Raw genomic sequence first — 20,017 nt, forward strand, 5'->3', positions numbered from 1 at the left:
TGCACATGTCTTCCCCCTATAAAGAGGACAGCATGCATAGTACACGCTGTCCTAATATTGTCAGCCGTAGCCGGCTTGGCTACAAACAAGGAACAGCTACTATCTATCCCTAAAACTGGAAAATGTCCCACACCTGGATCTTTGCTGGCAAGCTTACTACAGTTGCTGCGGACACCCCAATATATCCCCCACCAGGAGACCCTACACTACAGAATCCCAAGGCTGCTGCATTATTTGCTTACTGGATAACACTCATCCCTGCAGACGGATAAGTACTATTACTACGTTACAATTATTGCTGTACAATTACCCCGTTCACATATACCTTCTTCTAAGTACTGTATTTGAATCTGCCTTTACTTTATACTACAGTACTGTTTGGGATTACTTCGTGTGCTTTAGCTGACTACTGTGCAATGTCTTAAAGGAATATACACTTTGGAACCATCTGAGCTATAGTTGCCTCTCTCAAAGTATATGCCAATTGCATACAGTATTTTCATATGCTACGTGCTTGACATTCGTTGTTACCTGTGTACGGGCTTCCGCTCTTAAATACTGAACATGTTCGTTATACCTTTTTTTTGGCTAAGCTTAGAAGGTATGTTGCAATACCTCCTCCCTTAGTAGCCCAATGCATTCCTTTTATGTAAAGTGATATGATGTAAAGAACCCCCAAACTCCTGTTCTCTGATTGGAGCGACGCCTGGGGTCCAGTACGGATAATCACTTGCATAGAGAAGTGCATTGGAATCTTAAGTACAGTTGTGCTCATTCATCTTTATTGTAATCTTTCTACGCTAAGGGTTGGACGCATTTCGCGATACCTCCACCCTTAGTAGCTCAACGCATTCCTATATGTGAGAGAGATGATGTAGTGAACCCCCAAACTCCTGTTCTCTGATTGGAGTGATGCCTTGGACCCAATACTGAAATCTCACATAGAGAGGTGCATTGAAATCTTTTGCTAACCGCAGTTGTGGTTCACTTCCTTCACCGTAGTTGGTGACAGACATATTGAAGCAGAGACTGGGCCGCAGGGCAGGGCACTACAGGAGAGTCAGGACGCTCTCTATGTTGCAGATATAGAAAGGAGCTGTGTGTTAGTGGACGTCCTGACTTACTTGTAGTCCAAGGGAGGGGGCGAACATGACACTCCACACCAGGGAGAAAGCGTTGCATTACTGTGTGGAGTTACAGACAGAAGAGGAAGTGAGGATTGCTCAGAAGAAATAAGGACATTTAAAAGCAAAGTCGAAGAATGAGGCAAGTGAAGGAGGACTGCACTAAGGTAAAGGAAGCTATATAGGAAAATAAAGTGTACCTTTACAACCCCTTTAATGGCTGCGTGTTGAGCTATTTTGAGGGGACAGCAAATTTACACTGTTATACAAGCTGTACACTCACTACTTTACATTGCAGCAAAACACAAAAGGGAATGGCCCTACTATAATGCATCTGTGTAGAAAAATTTCACTGAATGAAAGTGACACATCCGTACAGCCCCAACAAAACTTGCTGTATTCTGTGTAATATATTTATCTCCTATGATCATAAGTGCCATCTAGTGGCTATTATCTGGTATTTATTTTTAAATACCTCAATCAGGAAAAAAAACACATTATGGAATTTGAGAAGTGTGTCACATTCGTTCAGTGAACTTTGTAACTATACATAGACCCCTAAGTGACCTTAAATGCACTAAACTTGAAAACATCTGCTGAGCATAATGTATGTATGCTGAAATTGACGTGTTCACTATGCCTACACAGTGTGATATGACCACCACCCTGCTTCTCCACCTTGTCCAATCAGAGAACACTTTGCATGCATTCAGAAAATGTAAAGCATTCTCTAAATGGCACACATGCTTAGTGACCAAACTCTTGTGTTCACAATGCAGCAGTTTGGCATAGGACCACCGGGAAGCAATTGGAGATCACTGAAGTAGTGGTGCTTACCTCAGTGATTTCCCGCTTCCAGGGGCACAGCCAAGTATGGTATATAAATAGCAACATTGGCCTTAGAGATCGAGAAATGTCTTACTGCCTGCGATTAGCGCTGTGTAGTGCCGACTTCCTGGCGGGCTCTTCACGTGCGGGTTGTGAACACGCCTGAGCTCATCCTTACTGTGTACATGTACTGATAAGATAACAGGAGAGTTCAGGGGCAGCTGAAAAAAACACCCAACTTCTCCTAAATGTCTGTTTACCAGCAGCAATGTACATGAAGCCTAAAGCCCTGTACACACGATCGGTTTGTCTGATGAAAACAGACCGATGGACCGTTTTCATCGGACAAACCGATCGTGTGTGGGCCCCATCGGTTTGTTTTCCATCGGTGAAAAAAAATAGAACATGTTATAAAATTTTCCTATGGATAAAAAAAGAAAATAGAAAAAAAACGATCGTCTGTGTGGAAGTCCATCGTTCAAAAATCCATGCATGCTCAGAATCAAGTCAACGCATGCTCGGAAGCATTGAACTTCATTTTTCTCAGCACGTCGTAGTGTTTTACGTCACCGCGTTGGACATGATCGGATATTAGACTGATGGTGTGTAGGCAAGACTGATGAAAGTCAGCTTCATCGGATATCCGACGAAAAAAATCCATCGGATTAGATTCCATCAGATATCCGATCGTGTGTACAGGGCTTAAAGGGGTTGTAAAGGTTCGTTTTTTATTTTCTAAATAAGTTACTTTAAGCTAGTGCATTGTTGGTTCACTAACCTTTTCCTTCGATTCCCCTTCTAAATGTTTTTTTTCTTTGTTTTCTTTGTCTGAATTTCTCACTTCCTGTTCCTCCTCAGTAAGCTGTTCTAAATGACTTTCCACCACTCGGATGATGGTGGAAAGTTTACTGAGGAGAAACAGGAAGTGAGAAATTCAAACAAAGAAAAAAATCATTTAGAAGGGAAATCGAAGGAAAAGGTAAGTGAACCAACTATGCACTAGCTTAAAGGAACCAATTTTGAGAATAAAAGACAAATCTTTACAACCCCTTTAAGACCCCTTTGACACTGAAAAACGCCTCCCCTGCAGTCCCAATGTGAAAGCCAGAGTGTCTTCACACTGGGGCACTGCGCTGGCAGGACGTTAAAAAAAGTTATGCAAGCAGCATATTGCCAAAGCGCCTGCAAAGCGATTCGACAGCGTGCTACACGGGAGCATTTAACCCTTTATTCGGCCGCTAGTGGGGATTAAAAGCGCACCGCTAAAACACAGGTAAAGTGCCCGCTAAAACTAGCAGAGTTTTACTATCAACGCCCACCCACCCCAGTGTGAAAGCAGCCTTAAAGGGGTTGTAAAGGTACAATTTAGCTTCCTTTACCTTAGTGCCGTCCTCCTTCACTTACCTCATCCTTCCATTTTGCTTTTAAATGTCCTTATTTCTACTGAGAAATCCTCACTTCCTGTTCTTCTGTCTGTAACTCACCACTGTAATGCAAGGCTTTCTCCCTGGTGTGGAGTGTCATGCTCGCCCCCTCCCTTGGACTACAGGAGAGTCGGGACGCTCTCTACGTTGCAGATAGAGAAAAGGAGCTGTGTTTTAGTGGGTGTTCTGACCCTCTTGTGGTCCAAGGGAGGGGGGCGAGCACGTCACTCCACACCAGGGAGAAAGCCTCGCATTACTGTGTGGAGTTACAGACAGAAGAACAGGAAGTGAGGATTTCTCAGAAGAAATAAGGACATTTAAAAGCAAAATGGAAGGATGAGGTAAGTGAAGAGGACTGCACTAAGGTAAAGGAAGCTATTTAGGGGGAAAAAAATTGTACCTTTACAACCCCTTAAATGTCAGGGCTTTATGTAAACAGTCAAAAAACCAAAAGGTACTGGATATTACTTCCCCCCGAGGCCCTGCAGACTTGTCAGAGTACATTCGACAAACCTTCTTATCCTAGCATTAATTTGACAAATATCTACATCACATTGTTCCAAGCCAATTACCCTGCCATGACACACCACTTCAAGACCTCTTCTGAGACTGGAAAAAAAGACCCATATCATAGTCAGGACAATAATGCTGGCCGTAGATGGGTAGAATGTCGAAGGAAAATTCTTAAGAATGTTAAGAATGTTCGTTCCTTTAGTGGGTCAAACGAACTTTGTTTTTGTTCGCGGTGACGAGAAAATTCAAAGTAGAGGGATGAAAAAAAATTCTGTGGCAAACAAAATTTCTAACGGTGTATGAACTTTTCACTTGGTAAAGGCCATTCATTTCAAAATGAATCTTATAAGCCAGGGTTTTTACAAATTTGCTTGGAATCTAGGAGCCAGCTAAAAAAGTTAGGAGCCAGAAAACGCGCCCCGTCCCGACGAGCTTGCGTGCAGAAGCGAACACATACGTGAGCAGCGCCCGCATATGTAAACGGTGTTCAAACCACACATGTAAGGTATCGCCGCGATTGGTAGAGTGAGAGCAATAATTCTAGCCCTAGTCCTCCTCTGTAACTCAAAACATGCAACCTGTAGATTTTTTTAAACGTCGCCTATGAAGATTTTAAAGGGTAAAAGTTTGTCGGCATTCCACGAGCGGCCGCAATCTTGAAGCGTGACATGTTGGGTATGAATTTACTCGGCGTAACATTATCTTTCATAATATTAAAAAAAATGGGGATAACTTTACTGTTGTCTTATTTTTTAATTAAAAAAAGTGTAATTTTTTCCCAAAAAAGTGCACTTGTAAGACCGCTGCGCAAATACGGCGTGACAGAAAGTATTGCAACGATTGCCATTTTATTCTCTAGGGTGTTAGGATAAAAAATATATATAATGTTTGGCGGTTCTAATTAGAGGGAAGAAGATGGCAGTGAAAATAGTGAAAAATTACATTAGAATTGCTGTTTAACTTGCAATGCTTAACTTGTAATACCAACGGCCACCACCAGATGGCGCCAGCTTACACATCTGGTGGTAATAACTTGTAATACCAACGGCTCACCACCAGATGGTGCCAGCTCACAAACAAAAAAAAACATTTTTTTTTGCCCCCCTTCCAAGCCAAGTCGCCAGGACCCTATTTCTAGTCGCCATGGCGACCTAGCGCCCGGGATTTGTTGAGCCCTGTTATAAGCAAACAAAATAATTTGAATGACATTCAAATGTTCTGAGAATGCTCTAAGAAGTTTCATAAGAATTATCCTACACACCATGGTTCACACTGAATGTAGTTTTCAAGTTGTGTGACTTCATTTGAAATCGCACAATTTCAAAGCCGCATGTCAGTGTGACTTCAGGTGCAACTTGACTGACATCTGTGTGACATCAAGCACAGATGTCTATGGAAGTCGCACGTGAAATTGCCAAAAATAATGCAGGAACTACTTTTTAAAATTGGTGTGGCGCTGCAAAGTCGGTGTCACACCAATTTTAAGGTTCCATTGGCAACAATAGGGTGCGACTTGTTATGTGATTTGGACCTGGCACTGATGTGAACGGGGGCTAAAACTTTTCCTACCAATGTTTGTCCAAAATTCTATCCAACTATGGCCAGTGTTACAGGGATCAATATAATTATATTACCTAAACTGCTGTATTTTCTCTGCACTCTCCCAGTACAGGTTCCTTCGCATATTCTACAGCAAGGGTCTCAAACTGGTGGCCCTCCAGCTGTTGTAAAACTACAAGTCCCATCATGCCTCTGCCTGTGGGAGTCATGCTGGTAACTGTCATTCTTGCAATGCCTCATTGGACTTGTAGTTTTGCAACAGCTGGAGGGCCGCCAGTTTGAGACGCCTGTAAACAGTCTCTCCAAACCAAAATACTAAAATTCATATGGGGATTGATCAGATCTAGGGCTGCCAGACAAAAGCCTTGTACACACGGTCAGATTACAGGATGAATTTTCATCAGTTTTTTGTTGGATGATAGTCTGAAATCAAAAGTGAAGAGGGTACTCACCATCAGAAAATTTTTGGACGACAGAATTCAACGTCAGAAGTGATGTTATGTGTTGAATTGTTTTGTATGTGTTCTTTCATTGCTGATAGGGTTGTCCCGATACCGAGCATTTGCCTGAGTACTTGTACTCGGGCAAATGCTCCGATGCTTCACCCGATACCTGGACAGTCATGGTGATCAGTGCGGTGGGGGAGTTGCAAGCACCGCTGACTGTCCTTGTATCCTCCTCCATTCCCCCTCCATTCTGCTGCTGTCCCCCTCCGTGCTGACATCTTTTTCCATGCTGCCGCCGTGTTCCCCCTCCTTGCTGCCGCCGTGTCCCCCCCTCCTTGCTGCCGCCATCATGCCCCCCTCCTTGCTGCCGCCATCATGCCCCCCTCCTTGCTGCCGCCGTCATGCCCCCCTCCTTGCTGCTGCCGTGTCCCCCCATGCTGCAGTCATGTCCCCCTCAGTCCTGCCGCCGTGTCCCCCCTCCGATCTGCCGCCGTCATGCCCCCCTCCTTGCTGCCGCCGTCATGCCCCCTCAATCTGTCAGGATGGAGAGCGGCGGTAGGAGCCGGTAAACCCGGCTCCTACCATTTCCGAATGTACAGAGTCGGTGATCACTGACTCTGTACATTCACATTACAATGTTTCAGTTTATGAAACTGGCTGGCTTCTCTCTTTTCCAGCGCAGCTGAGGCTGTAGAGAAAGGGACTGGGGAATTTGTGTTCCTAGTCCCTTTCAATGTCTCAGAGGGGAGATGTCAGAAGTCTGTTAAGACCCCTGATATCTCACCAAAGACCCCCCCCCCCAACAGGGCTGATAAAAAAAAAAAAAAAGGAATTGCAATAAATAATAAAAAAATGAATTGTAAAAAATAAATAATTAAATAAAAAACACACTCACACTATACATTTCCCCTCACCCCCCTTAAAAAAAATAAAGCATTGTAAAAAAAATTTTTTTTAACAAATTGTAAAAAGAAAAAATTGTAAAAACAAATAAATAAAAAAAAAATAAAAAAACTACTTACACATGTGCCACTGTCACATGAGATTTAAAAAAAGTATCGGTAATCGGTATCGGCGAGTACTTGATAAAAAGTATCGGTACTTGTACTCGGTCCTAAAAAAGTGGTATCGGGACAACCCTAATTGCTGACCATGCCTAGTCTTGCGCTTTAGATTTTTTTGGGCAGAAAACCGTACTAATGAAAAAGTAAATCGGACGTTGAGGTCACATCAGACAAAGATTTTGGAGCCTGCACATCCAGGATTTGTCGGACGAAAAATTCGTAATTGGTGGTCTAAAGCAGCATACTAACCATCAGAAAATCGGCAGATCGTTCATCGGACGAAATATAACTTCAGATTTTCTGACTGTGTGTACAGGCCTTAAGTCGTACTAACAGGGAAGAGCTGTAAGAACATTTGGCCACAGGCCAGTAACATGATTGGGTACACAAAGAGCATCTTTGAGGGTCAGAGAGGCTCAGAAGTAAAGATGGGCAGAGGCTCATCAATCTGTAAAAAGCTGCGCCTAAAAATTGTCGAATAATTTCAGAAAAATGTTTAACAAAAAGTTGAAAACACTTTAAATATATAATCTACAGTACGTCATTAAAAGATTCTGGAGCCACCTGGAGAAAGGGAAAAGATCGACAAGCAATATTGGATGCCTGTGATCTTTGTCAGACGATACTCCTTAAAAATCTATATTGTGACGTGCCATCATAGCACCTTAAAATTTCCTGTACTGTAAAATCTGGGAACATTGGATTACACACTACCTACCAACAGACTTTTATCACTAGGGGGCCCTTTCACACGGGGCTGATCAGTAATGATCCGCCTCCGTATGTCCGTAAAGCTCAGCGGGGATCCTCCGTAAAATTCCAGCTGAGCCGTCGGCTGACAGGGCGGTCCCCGCACACTGTGCAGGGACCGCCCTGTCTTTCCTCCGCTCTCCCCTATGGGGGGATCGGATGAACACGGACCGTATGTCCGTGTTCATCCGATCCGCCAGAAAAATAGGATTTTCTTCCGTCCGAAAAAACTGAGCTTTGCGGAGGCGGGTGATTACGGGTGTCAGCGGATGGTCATCCGCTGACACCCGCAACCACATAGGGACCAATGTATGTCCCATTTTCATCCGCAACGGATGGATGAAAATGCGGACATACGGTCCGCACATATGAAAGGGGCCTATCTCCTCCGAATTTGAACCTCTTCGCCTTGATCTATATCTCGCTCTTCTGATCCCCCCTACCTCTGTTTGCTTTGCCTCCGTTTGCCAATCCTCACCAAAACCCTGCCGTCTTCTTGTTCATTCTTGTAATTTCCCCCTATATTTCCCAGTTTATCCACCAAACCTACAATCCTGCCTCCCACAATTGCCTATGCCCCAGCTCTTGGCTGGAGTACAGAGAGTGGGGCATGTCTGTGCTGGGTAGCTGTAATAAATGTCAGGGTTCTCTCCCATTGAGCAGTGGATGGCAGTGGGCGAATTTAAAAGCTGTCATTGGACTGAATAGTCGCTATCAATCTGCACACTGCCAAGGGCTGTCAATTACAGGCAAGGCAAATCTAGCAATGTTAACGTGACTGGCGCAGAGGATAGGGAGGGAACCTACAGAAGTAATGTTCAGTGTGGGTCAGTTTCTGACAGGTACATGAATCTGGTGCAAACACCAACAATTTCAGTGCTGAGGCCTTTTCTTTGAATTCCCTCCATTATATCTTATGTATTTCCAAGGTAATTACGTGTCTTGTTAGGTCTGTTTTGCATATGATTGAACTGGTTGTGCCCTGTAAGCGTTTTGATTAATTCTGTTCATGAACATGAAATTAAGAATTGTAAATGTGCTTAAAAGACCTGCAGGGAAAATACAGTTTAGTAAGGGGTATGAAAACTGAAAAGCTATTTACCTGTTTTTTCCTTCTGATTTTTAGCATAATTGTCAGAAAAAATAATATAGCATAGTTTTTGGCTAGTAGCAGAGAATGAGCCATCATCCTCCTTTGGGCTTCATTCACACCTGAGCATTTTTCCGTGCGTTTCTATGCGCGTTTTTTGTACAACTTTTTAAAGCACTTTTTGAGCTTTGGCAAAAAAAATTTTTACTAGAAAAATATCATGTTTCATAATTTTCTGCTATGTTTTCCATTCTTTTTTTACTTTGTTTGTAAGAGGTTAAGGGTTAGGATTAGGAGTTAAAGTTTATAGTTATGGGCTAATTTAATTATAATTTGTTTACTTATTATTATTTTTTATTTTACCAACCTAATCGTTCTCTTCGTTCTTCTCAAGATCTCCTGCTCTCTAGCCCTCGTCACCTCCTCCTATGTTCGCCGCCAGGACTTTCCAGAGCCTCACCACTCCTATGGAACTTCTTACCCCAATCTGTCCGATTATCTCCTACTCTATTAGCTTTAAGATGATCCCTAAAAACCCTCCTCTTCAGAGAAGCCTATCCTATCCACACCTATTTTAATTTTCTCTAACTGATCATCCCCCACAGCTACTACCCTTTGTTCCACTTGACCCGTCCTTCTAGATTGTAAGCTCTAAGGAGCAGGGCCCTCTGATTCCTCATTGAATTGTAACTGTACTGTGTGCCCCCATGTTCTAAAGTCTATTCCAGGCTCGTAAGCTCATTGCACAAAAGTGGTTATCACCACATCTACCTACTGTAGCAGAATGGAAACTACAAGTAAGGGAAACTTTAATTAAGGAAAAGTATACTCTCCTACATAGAGGCTGTTTAGGGAAATATACAAAAATATGGAGAAGGTGGTTTGATATTTTGGAGATATGACGAGAAAGGAGAGGTTGGATGAGGGAGAGATGGGGGTGGGGGGAGTGAGTGTAGGGGGACCGAGGGGGTGGGGGTTGTGTTTTTTTCCCCCTCTAAATACGGGCTGGGTTGTATGTTGTTTTTATATAAAAGAAATAAAACAATGATTTGATTAAAAAAATATATATATAAATCCTGTATAATAATAATAATAATAATAATAATAATAATATTTTGTTAGGTTAGGGGTTGGAGGTTAATATTAGTGTTAGGATTAGGAGTTAATGTTAGGGTTAGGATTATTATTAGGGTTACCATTAGGGATTCATTTTAAGGTTAGGGGTTGGGCTTAGTGGTTTTTATTTTATTTTTTATTATGATGATTATTATTTATGTATTCATTTAATTATTATTGTTTATTTTTATTTAATTACTGCATCTGAGCAGAAAACCGATTGAAAATTTGCAGCAAAACGTGCCAAAACGCTTGATTCAAGCATTTCCATGCTTTTTAAATATAACGCTTCAAAAACGCACTCATCTGCCTGAATCCAGCTACAAAAAAAGCACCAGACATTTTTTGAGCTTTAGGCATTTGGCTTCAGGCTACTTTTCTTTGAGATGTGAACCATCTCCATGGAGAATAATACATTTTCTGCCGGTGTTCTGGAGTTTCAAGCTACAAAACGCTAAGGTGTGCCTGCACCCAATAGCCATTGCACACAATCTGATTCCATGGCACTGGAAATTCTTCCCCTACTTACAAAATATCTTGATCTTTAAAGTGGTTGTAAGCCACTACAGCAGTGGTCTCAAAGTACCGGCCCGCGGGCCATTTGCGGCCCGCGGACCAGTTATAAATGGCCCGCAGGCAGGGTGGAAGTGGGGGGAGCAAAGAGGGAAAAAAAATATTATTTCTTTTTTGTGAGCTAGCGCCATCTGGTGGTGAGCCATTGGTATTACAAGTTATTACCCCCAGATGTGAGCTGGCGCCATCTGGTGGTGGCCGTTGGTATTACAAGTTAAGCATTACAAGATAAACAGCAATTCTAATGTCATTTTACACTATTTTCACTGTCATCTTCTTCCCTCTAATTAGAACCCCCAAACATTATATATATTTTTTATCCTAACACCCTAGAGAATAAAATGGCGATCGTTGCAATACTTTCTGTTACGCCGTATTTGCGCAGCGGTCTTACAAGCGCACTTTTTTGAGAAAAAATTACACTTTTTTTAATAAAAAAATAAGACAACAGTAAAGTTATCCCCATTTTTTTTTAATATTATGAAAGATAATGTTACGCCGAGTAAATTCATACCCAACATGTCACGCTTCAAAATTGCGTCCGCTTGTGGAATGCCAACAAACTTTTTTACCCTTTAAAATCTTCATAGGCGACGATTAAAAAAATCTACAGGTTGCATGTTTTAAGTTACAGAGGAGGTCTAGGGCTAGAATTATTGCTCTCGCTCTACCAATCGCGGCGATACCTCACATGTGTGGTTTGAACACCGTTTACATATGCGGGCGCTGCTCGCGTATGTATTCGCTTCTGCGCGCAAGCTCGTCGGGACGGGGTGCGTTTTCTGGCTCCTAACTTTTTTAGCTGGCTCTTAGATTCCAAGCAAATTTGTCAAACCCTGACTTACACCAGTGCTGGTGGTAATAATGCGCTCGCTGACACCAGTGCTGGGGGTTAATAATGTGTTCGCTGACACCAGTACTGTTTTTGAAGTTTGAAAGTTTGCATGCGGCCCCCCATGGCATATGAAAACTTGTCTTGTGGCCCTCAGGTAATTTGAGTTTGAGACCCCTGCACTACAGGTAAGCCTATGTTAAAGTTTACCTGTAGCTACCCAGGATATCTCACTAAGACTGCACAGTTTAGGAGATATCTCCTGTCCCCTGGCACATGCGCACTAAAGCAAACTGAAGCAATGGTACGTATGTGCCATTACTTCAGTCCATGTGCCATAACCGGCGGCTTCCACACGCATGCACTGGAGTGACGTCATCGCGGCTCCGACCAATCACAGTGCCAGTGCCACGATACCCGGAAGTAACCCCCGGGAGAGATGTCACCACCGGGGGGGGCGGGCGAGGACCGCTGTGGGGGCTTCGATCTAAGGTAAGTAATTCATAATGATCTAGTATGTTATGCATACTAGCTCATTATGCCTTTGTCTAGCAGGGTTTTTTTTTCTTTAGATCGGGTTTACAACCACTTAAACCCTATGACATGTCCCAGAAACTGAAATAAAATCGAATGACTTTGAATTTGCGTACAATGTCCATGTGCATTGTCAACAGGATCCCACGGTATTAAGACAACTCTGTTGCAAAAGCAACACATACTGTATATACAAGGGCCAGTGTGGCTATTTTGTAAAAACGAATGAATAGGGCAGTTTTGCCCACAGATGGATATTGCACTCAATCATTATAAATATGATTTTCCATCGTAGAACCGGCTCCTGCTGCTCTCAATCAAATCCTGTGAGGAGGGAGTGGGGGCAGGGCCTAGCGTATTGTGCATGTGTATCAATAGACGCACACAGATTGGCTTGGGAGTGAGCCCACAGGTGTGCCACCATAGGAAGGGACTTCCTATGGGGCACACAGAAAAGAAGAGGAGCTAAGAGCTCCAATGGGGGACCTCAGAAGAAAGTTGTGTCTTTGGATATACTTTAAAGTGCATTTCCATACACGGCATGCGATTTGGCGTGAGGAATTGCGATAAAAGGCAACAGGTCTGCATTTTAGTGCAGCCATAGGCTATGTTGCAGGAAATAATTGTGTCCTTGTGGTAACAGACGTTTTACAATGCAGGAAAACATTTGTCACTGCATACTGTGTGAGTGAGGCTGAATTCACACTGATTTGCGAAAAAATGCAGTAAAAATGGATGAACATTTCCATCCCTTTTATGCGTGTTTTAACACACGCTGACTTGTGTTGATCTGCGGTTTAGCGCACTTATATAATAAAGGTCAATGCACAGGCACATAAAAACGCATACATGTGTGAATTCAGACTATCTGGTGGCAGGCTATAAAAACAACACAACCACACATTCACCTGCCCCAATGCCCCCCCCCCCCCCTCCACGGCCCATGGAAATATTTTCTTCAATAAAACCAGTCTTTGGTGTCAAAACGGTTGGGGACTGCTGCTATATAGTATTATGCCCCGTACACACGGGTGACTTTTTCCATCGGAAATTCCGACCGTGTGTATGCCCCATCGGAAATTCTGAGGAAATCCGTCCAAGTTTAGATAGAGAACACGTTCTCTTTTATTCCGTCGGAATTCTGATGTGATTTTGGTCGGACAAAGGTCCGATCGTGTGTACAGGGCTTGAGAAGCACATTAGTCCACCAGTCTGCTATCAGGGTTAAAACTCAGTGCGGCACAAAAAAAAGATCAACAAGTCCATGAATTTCTTATATGAAGGTGTGTGGGATAACCGCTAATAATTACAGATTAGAAGAGATCTTGCAGTCACTGTGCCCACTGCCGGACTGAACTTCACAGCTGCACATGCTCAGATTCCCACATTAAACACACAGTTAGTCTAATAAAAAAGTACCAAATCCCAGTTTGATTCAGTAAGAATTCTTCTATACTTTAAGGAGATTCATAACAAACATTAGCTTGTAAAAAGCGTCTAGCTACATGTCAAAGCCACCCTAGGATTTTCTTAATTCCTCCACCTAATATTTAGCTTGTTGAAGATTACAGTATGCACTAATGAAAACACTGGTGGATAATAGGATCTCTCTGTGTCTAGATGTTATGTACAAATAATCATTTGGAGAATGCCATCTGACAGACGATTTTTACACTAATACATTAGTAAATCCTGTATAATATTAATAAAAATCTAATGTCCTTCAAAGTCTCAAAAAATAATCCAGCTATCCAGAATACACAATTTGTATAATGTTTATATTTTGCGGATTATTTCAAAATAATGAAGGATATTTCCGGTCTGTGTTGCTTATAATAAATCTGGTTTCAGCTACCGATTTCCTACTGCAAGTTGGAAACAAAGAATCCCATTACTGCTGACACTACTGACCCATTGAAGAGCTAAATATCCCTCCACAGTTCTATCATCTCCTGAGATCACACATCTAGGAGCACCTTGACAGTTCAACAGGTCAGCTAGAAATATCTTCAGAAGATATCAGTTCCCAGCCTTGTGTACATTGCCTGTACCAACCTTATCACTAATGGAAAATGTACAGACCTTGTCAGAAGGAGGTTCCCAGCGCTTTCTAGCTCATTTTTCCTCTCCTGTTTGTTCTGGATCTATTTCTGCAGTTCACATTCCTATTATAGCTCTTCCTGTGAGCTTGCTCCCCCCACCCAGACGGCACGGGTTTCAGCAATGTTGCAGCATCTGCTTGGATCTTCCCCGTTAGCCCTCGCACAGGACACCCAGCCCCATCAGCATCACCCACCTCTAGCACGCTGCCAGCTCCTAGCAACCGATAACCTGGCCAGCAAAGTTCACAGTGATAATACTGCGAGGAGTGTGCGAGCGATCTCCACGTATCCCACAATCCTAGTGGATGTATCTGTGCAGCTTTCCGGGATTTAAAAAGAAAATCTTCACAAGTCCTGTGCGTTTACCTGTGTTTAGGTGCGTTCAGTAAAGCTGAGAAAACAGAATTATGTGTGTCCAGGGGCAGATTAGACACTCTGATTACATCTGAACACATGGAAATGCATGGAAACATGAGAACATTTAAAGTGGAGGTTCACCCAAAAACCTTTTTTTTTAACATTAGATTGAGGCTCGTTTTGTGAAGGGGAATCGGGTGTTTTTTTTTACAATCGAAGCCGTACTTACCGTTTTAGAGATGCATCTTCTCCGCCTCTTCCGGGTATGGGCTGCAGGACTGGGCGTTCCTACTTGATTGACAGGCTTCCGACAGGCTTCCGACGGTCGCATACATCGCGTCACGATTTTCCGAAAGTAGCCGAACGTCGGTGCGCAGGCGTCGTATAGAGCCGCACCGACGTTCGGCTCTTTCGGCTACTCGTGACGCGATGTATGCGACCGTCGGAAGCCTGTCAATCATATAGGAACGCCCAGTCCCGAAGACCATACCCGGAAGCGGCGGAGAAGAGCTATCTCTAAAACGGTAAGTACTGCTTCGATTTTAAAAAAACTACCCGATTCCCCTTGACAAAATGAGCATCAATCTAAGGTTAAAAAACATTTTTCGGGTGAACTCCCGCTTTAAACACAGGAGAATGTGGTCTGGGAAGCATAAAGTTTGTTAGGCCTGTGTTCACACCTATTCCCGTGTGACATCACGCACATAAGTAGGCGCATTTTACGTATGTTACTATGCAGCTCATTATAACAATCCCATTTCATTCAATTGGCTACTAATTGTGCGACAAGTAATCACAATTTAAATATTTTTTAACACACGCCACCCTAAAAAACACGTTGGGGGGACTTTATCAAGTCTGGGCCAGCTGTGCATATCAACCAATCAGCTTATATCCTTCATTTTCAAAGCTTAAAGGGGTTGTAAAGGTAAAAAAAAAAAAATTCCCTAAACAGCTTCCTTTACCTTAGTGCAGTCCTCCTTCACTTACCTCATCCTTCCATTTTGCTTTTAAATGTCCTTATTTCTTCTGAGAAATCCTCACTTCCTGTTCTTCTGTCTGTAACTCCACACAGTAATGTGAGGCTTTCTCCCTGGTGTGGAGAAAGCCTCTTGAGGGGGAAGGGGCGAGCAGGAGAGTCAGGACACTCTCTACTTTGCAGATAGAGAAAGGAGCTGTGTGTTAGTGGGCATCCTGACACTCCTGCTCGCCCCCTCCCCCCTCAAGAGGCTTTCTCCACACCAAGGAGAAAGCGTCCCATTACGATGTGTAGTTACAGACAGAAGAACAGGAAGTGAGGATTTCTCAGAAGAAATAAGGACATTTAAAAGCAAAATGGAAGGATGAGGTAAGTGAAGGAGAACTGCACTAAGGTAAAGGAAGCTATTTAGGGGGGGAAAAATTACCTTTACAACCCCTTTAAAGTGGAACTTTAATGAAATAAAATAATTGTGCACATACAGGATTTTTAAAGTGTTTCCAAAGCCATTTTTTTTTTATTAAAATAATAAATACTCACCCACTATGTGCAATGGTATTGTACAGGGCAGCCCAAACCTACTCTTTTGGGGTTCCCTGCCAGTGATCCTCTTCTGGGTCTGCCCCCATAGCAAGCCACTTGCTATTAGGGCAGAGTCATAGGCTTGCTTCAAAGCTGCGGTGTGTGTGTCTAGAGACAAACACAGCGCTGCTCAGCTCTGTCCCTCCTCCACTCTGCTCACAGGATTTGCTTGACAGCAGCAGGAGCCAGTGACTCTTGCTGCTGCCCGATTTTCCTGTGGGAAGAGAAAGACAGAGGAGAAGAACTACAGCTGGGCACCGCACTGGATCGATACAGGACTCAACTCAAGTAAGTGTTTGTTGGGGGACAGCGAGTAGCAAAAACCTTTTTTTTACCTAAATGCAGAAAATGCAAAATGGTAAAAAAAAGTAATAGTTTTAGAACCACTTTAATGCAGAAGAAACATACCTTGACTCTTCTGCATTAAAGTTGCTTACCTGCCTGTCCACACTGTACACTGAGATGCAAATACAGCTCACTGTACAGTGCAGGGGTAGTGATACCTGGAAGCTTCCGGGCTGAAGATGTCAGCGGTCAGCAGGGAGGTCCAGGACATCACAGCCTTAGAGAAAAGGTAAGTAAAGCTCAGCTATAAAGAGGACCTTCAAGCAAAAGTACTGCTAATCCTTCCTCCCACCCCTAACACTTTTGAGTTTTTTTTTTTTGTTTTAGTTTTTTTTACAGGAAGCCAGTATCTATACAAGTTCCGGCTTCCTCAATTCCCGCCTGGGTGAGAATAACACCATTTGTCCTGTCCCCACTTCCTTGGCGGTCCCAGGAGGCTGCAGGACCAGTCTTACTGCGCCACACGTTTGTGTGCATGCTCAGTGGTAAGCCAAGCTGTTATTCATCAGAAAATCACAGCCATCTCCCAAATACAAGATGGTGTTTTCCCGGGGGCCCCCAACTCTAAGCACCTGTTTTTTAAGTCACCGGCTGCAGTATTTGTAGCTGCGGACTCTTAAAGTGATTATAAAGGCAGAAGGTTTATCTTAATGTAGTCTATGCATTAAGATAAAAAGCCGTCTGTGTGCAGCAGCTCCCCTCTGCACCCCCCCCCCTCCAACACTTACCTGAGACCACTCTCTATCCAGCGATGTCCACGTGAGTAAATTGGCCATCCGGGACTCTCCCTGATTTGCGGAGACACAGCAGTGGCGCCATTGGCTCCTGCTGCTGTTAATTAAACTCAGTTGGCCAATCAGGAGAGATGGGGTGGGGCCAAACCGCAGCTCCGTGTCTGAATGGATACACGGAGCTGCAGCTCAGCTCGGGTGCCCCCATAGCAAGCTGCTTGCTTTCAGGTCACTCAATAGGAAGGAGAGACCAGGAACTCCAGCCAGAGACCCGAAAAAAAGAGGGATCTGGGCTGCTCTGTGGTGGCCAGTGGGAAGAATGTCCTCCTAAAATTGGCAGTCAATGGGAAGAATGTCCTCCTTACATTGGTGGTCAGGGAGAATGCCTCTTTACATTGGTGGCCAGTAGGAGGAATCTCTGCCTTACACTAGCGGTCGGGGGAAGAATGTCCTCCTTACACTGACGGTCGGGGGAAGAATGTCCTCCTTACACTGACGGTCGGGGGAAGAATGTCCTCCTTACACTGACGGTCGGGGGAAGAATGTCCTCCTTACACTAGCGGTCGGGGGAAGAATGTCCTCCTTACACTGACGGTCGGGGGAAGAATGTCCTCCTTACACTGACGGTCGGGGGAAGAATGTCCTCCTTACACTGACGGTCGGGGGAAGAATGTCCTCCTTACACTGACGGTCGGGGGAAGAATGTCCTCCTTACACTGACGGTCGGGGGAAGAATGTCCTCCTTACACTAGCAGTCGGGGGAAGAATGTCCTCCTTACACTGACGGTCGGGGGAAGAATGTCCTCCTTACACTGACGGTCGGGGGAAGAATGTCCTCCTTACACTAGCGGTCGGGGGAAGAATGTCCTCCTTACACTAGCGGTCGGGGGAAGAATGTCCTCCTTACACTGACGGTCGGGGGAAGAATGTCCTCCTTACACTGACGGTCGGGGGAAGAATGTCCTCCTTACACTGGCGGTCGGGGGAAGAATGTCCTCCTTACATTGGTGGTCAGTAGGAAGAATGCCCTCCTTGCATTGATGGTCAGTAGGAAGAATGCCCTCCTTGCATTGATGGTCAGTAGGAAGAATGCCCTCCTTACATTGATGGTCAGTAGGAAGAATGCCCTCCTTGCATTGATGGTCAGTAGGAAGAATGCCCTCCTTGCATTGATGGTCAGTAGGAAGAATGCCCTCCTTACATTGATGGTCAGTAGGAAGAATGCCCTCCTTACATTGATGGTCAGTAGGAAGAATGTCCTCCTTACATTGGTGGTCAGTGGGAAGAATGCCCTACTTACATTGGTGGTCAGCAGGAAGAATGCCCTCCTTACATTGGTGGTCAGTAGGAAGAATGCCCTCCTTACATTGGTGGTTAGTAGGAAGAATGCCCTCGTTACACTGGCGGGCAGTGGGGAAAATGTCCTCTTTACACTGGTGGGCAGTGGGAGGAATGCCCATTCTATGGTGGTCATTAGGAAGAATCCATTCTTGAAGTTCATTGGTATCATGCCACCGACTCTGCCAAGTGGCATTGTCCCTGGAACCTTGCAGACCCCACCTGATGAGAGCTCAGATAACCCCTATCAAGCTCTGGGACTCAGAAGTCTGGATGAGAATGGCTGCCAATAAAAGCAAGCAACAATAGCATCTTACGAATGTTGTGTGACAAGCAGCGTATAGGTGCCAATACAGATCACATACAAGCATCACAAGCAACTGTCATCATGGCATTAAGCGATTTCCTTTGTGACCAATAAAGAAATGGCAGTGAATCTTTCACCACACAACAGCCATATCAATGGTAACACAAGACTGGAGGCTGCCAGATGTCTGAGCACCCCTGTCCTCCTCAGTGATCCATGTGCCCATGTATACATGTCATGGTGCTCCTCATCTGGCAGCCTAGGAGGATGTGATGATGGGCAGGGTCAGTGCTCGGTCCATGCCGTGTGATGGACTAGTCTGGGCTCTTACCTGCCTCCCAGATGACTGGCAGCGGCTCGGAGAGAAGAACAGACAGTGGCAGGGCAGCGGTTCCAGCAGTTCATGAGAGTCGCCGCCGGATTGGCCGGCCCACACTTCCCCCATTGTGCCGTCCGGCCATCCTCTCCCCGCTCATAGAGTGTCTGTGAATGGCCCAGATGTGCGCGCATGTAAGAACCCCTCTGATTGGCCCAATCACTCTGTTTGGAGGCGAGGTGGGCGGTTAACTCTGCACTTGCTGCTGACTGATGCTCCTCTGGTCCGAGCAGAGACATGAGGATGAGCGATCCTCATGTATTGGAGGCACAGCACTGTGTTCACACGACAGAAATAAAACATTACAAAGTACAAGGAAAAGGCTCACCGAGTCACCCCAATACACACCCTATATCTACAATGTATATACTGTATTCCTAAAATATGTATATCACACAGTTCTCCACACACAGATAACCTTATATATTAAATAATCTTAGCAACGGTCTGCTCTTGTTATGTTATACAAATCCTAACCTTACCTCATAATGGACGTCAACATGGCAGTTTACATGAGGTGAGGGTTTCCCTCGTTTTCAGGAAAACAAAAAATTGTATCTTTCTTACCTCATAATTTGCCTTTCCTGGCGCCAATCCATGGCAAAACACAGAAGGGAAAAAAGGGAACTCTTACCTCATGTGTGCTGCCATGCTGGCGCCAGGAAAAAGTTTTATCTTGCAAAAACATGGCTGCTGCCTGCCATGGAAAAATGCATTTAAAATTACCTTAATATAACTTATGTGAGAATAACAAATACAAGCTTCGTAGATGAGGTGTAAGCAGAAAACACCAAATTCTGTTACATAACAAGTGGAAACCTTCAATCTAGACAAAGCTGTTCATCGATACTGTAAGGTGACCAGATTTTTTAAATGAAATCCGGGGACATATTTTTTTTTTTTCCTACTAGTAATGTCGGCAATCAGCAACTCTCTGCCCATCGCCGCCTCCGCTCGCCTCACAGACTGTCAAGTCTTAGCCCCCATTCACACCTAGGCGTTTTGTCGCCTGTAGTGTGACGCCGCAGCAGCCCCGAGACGCTGGA

At 44.2% G+C, this 20,017-nt stretch overlaps 1 protein-coding gene across 3 annotated transcripts in view; it reads right to left on the minus strand.

Annotated features, from left to right (window-relative positions):
- Positions 1 to 19,090, minus strand: part of CAMKK2 (calcium/calmodulin dependent protein kinase kinase 2) — a 188,661-nt gene extending 169,571 nt beyond the window's left edge. For 2 of the 3 annotated variants that reach the window (XM_040346824.1, XM_040346832.1), the window contains exon 1: positions 18,927 to 19,090. In XM_040346824.1, coding sequence (XP_040202758.1) covers positions 18,927 to 19,000 — 74 coding nt within the window. In that variant the 5' untranslated portion in view covers positions 19,001 to 19,090. Of the gene's footprint in view, positions 1 to 13,936; positions 14,161 to 18,926 lie in introns of those variants that run through there. The other variant, XM_040346842.1, reaches the window with a different exon arrangement.
- Between the last annotated feature and the right edge of the window lie 927 nt (positions 19,091 to 20,017).

The sequence above is a fragment of the Rana temporaria genome, chromosome 1 (genome assembly GCF_905171775.1).
Source record: "Rana temporaria chromosome 1, aRanTem1.1, whole genome shotgun sequence".
NCBI classification, from domain to species: domain Eukaryota; kingdom Metazoa; phylum Chordata; class Amphibia; order Anura; family Ranidae; genus Rana; species Rana temporaria.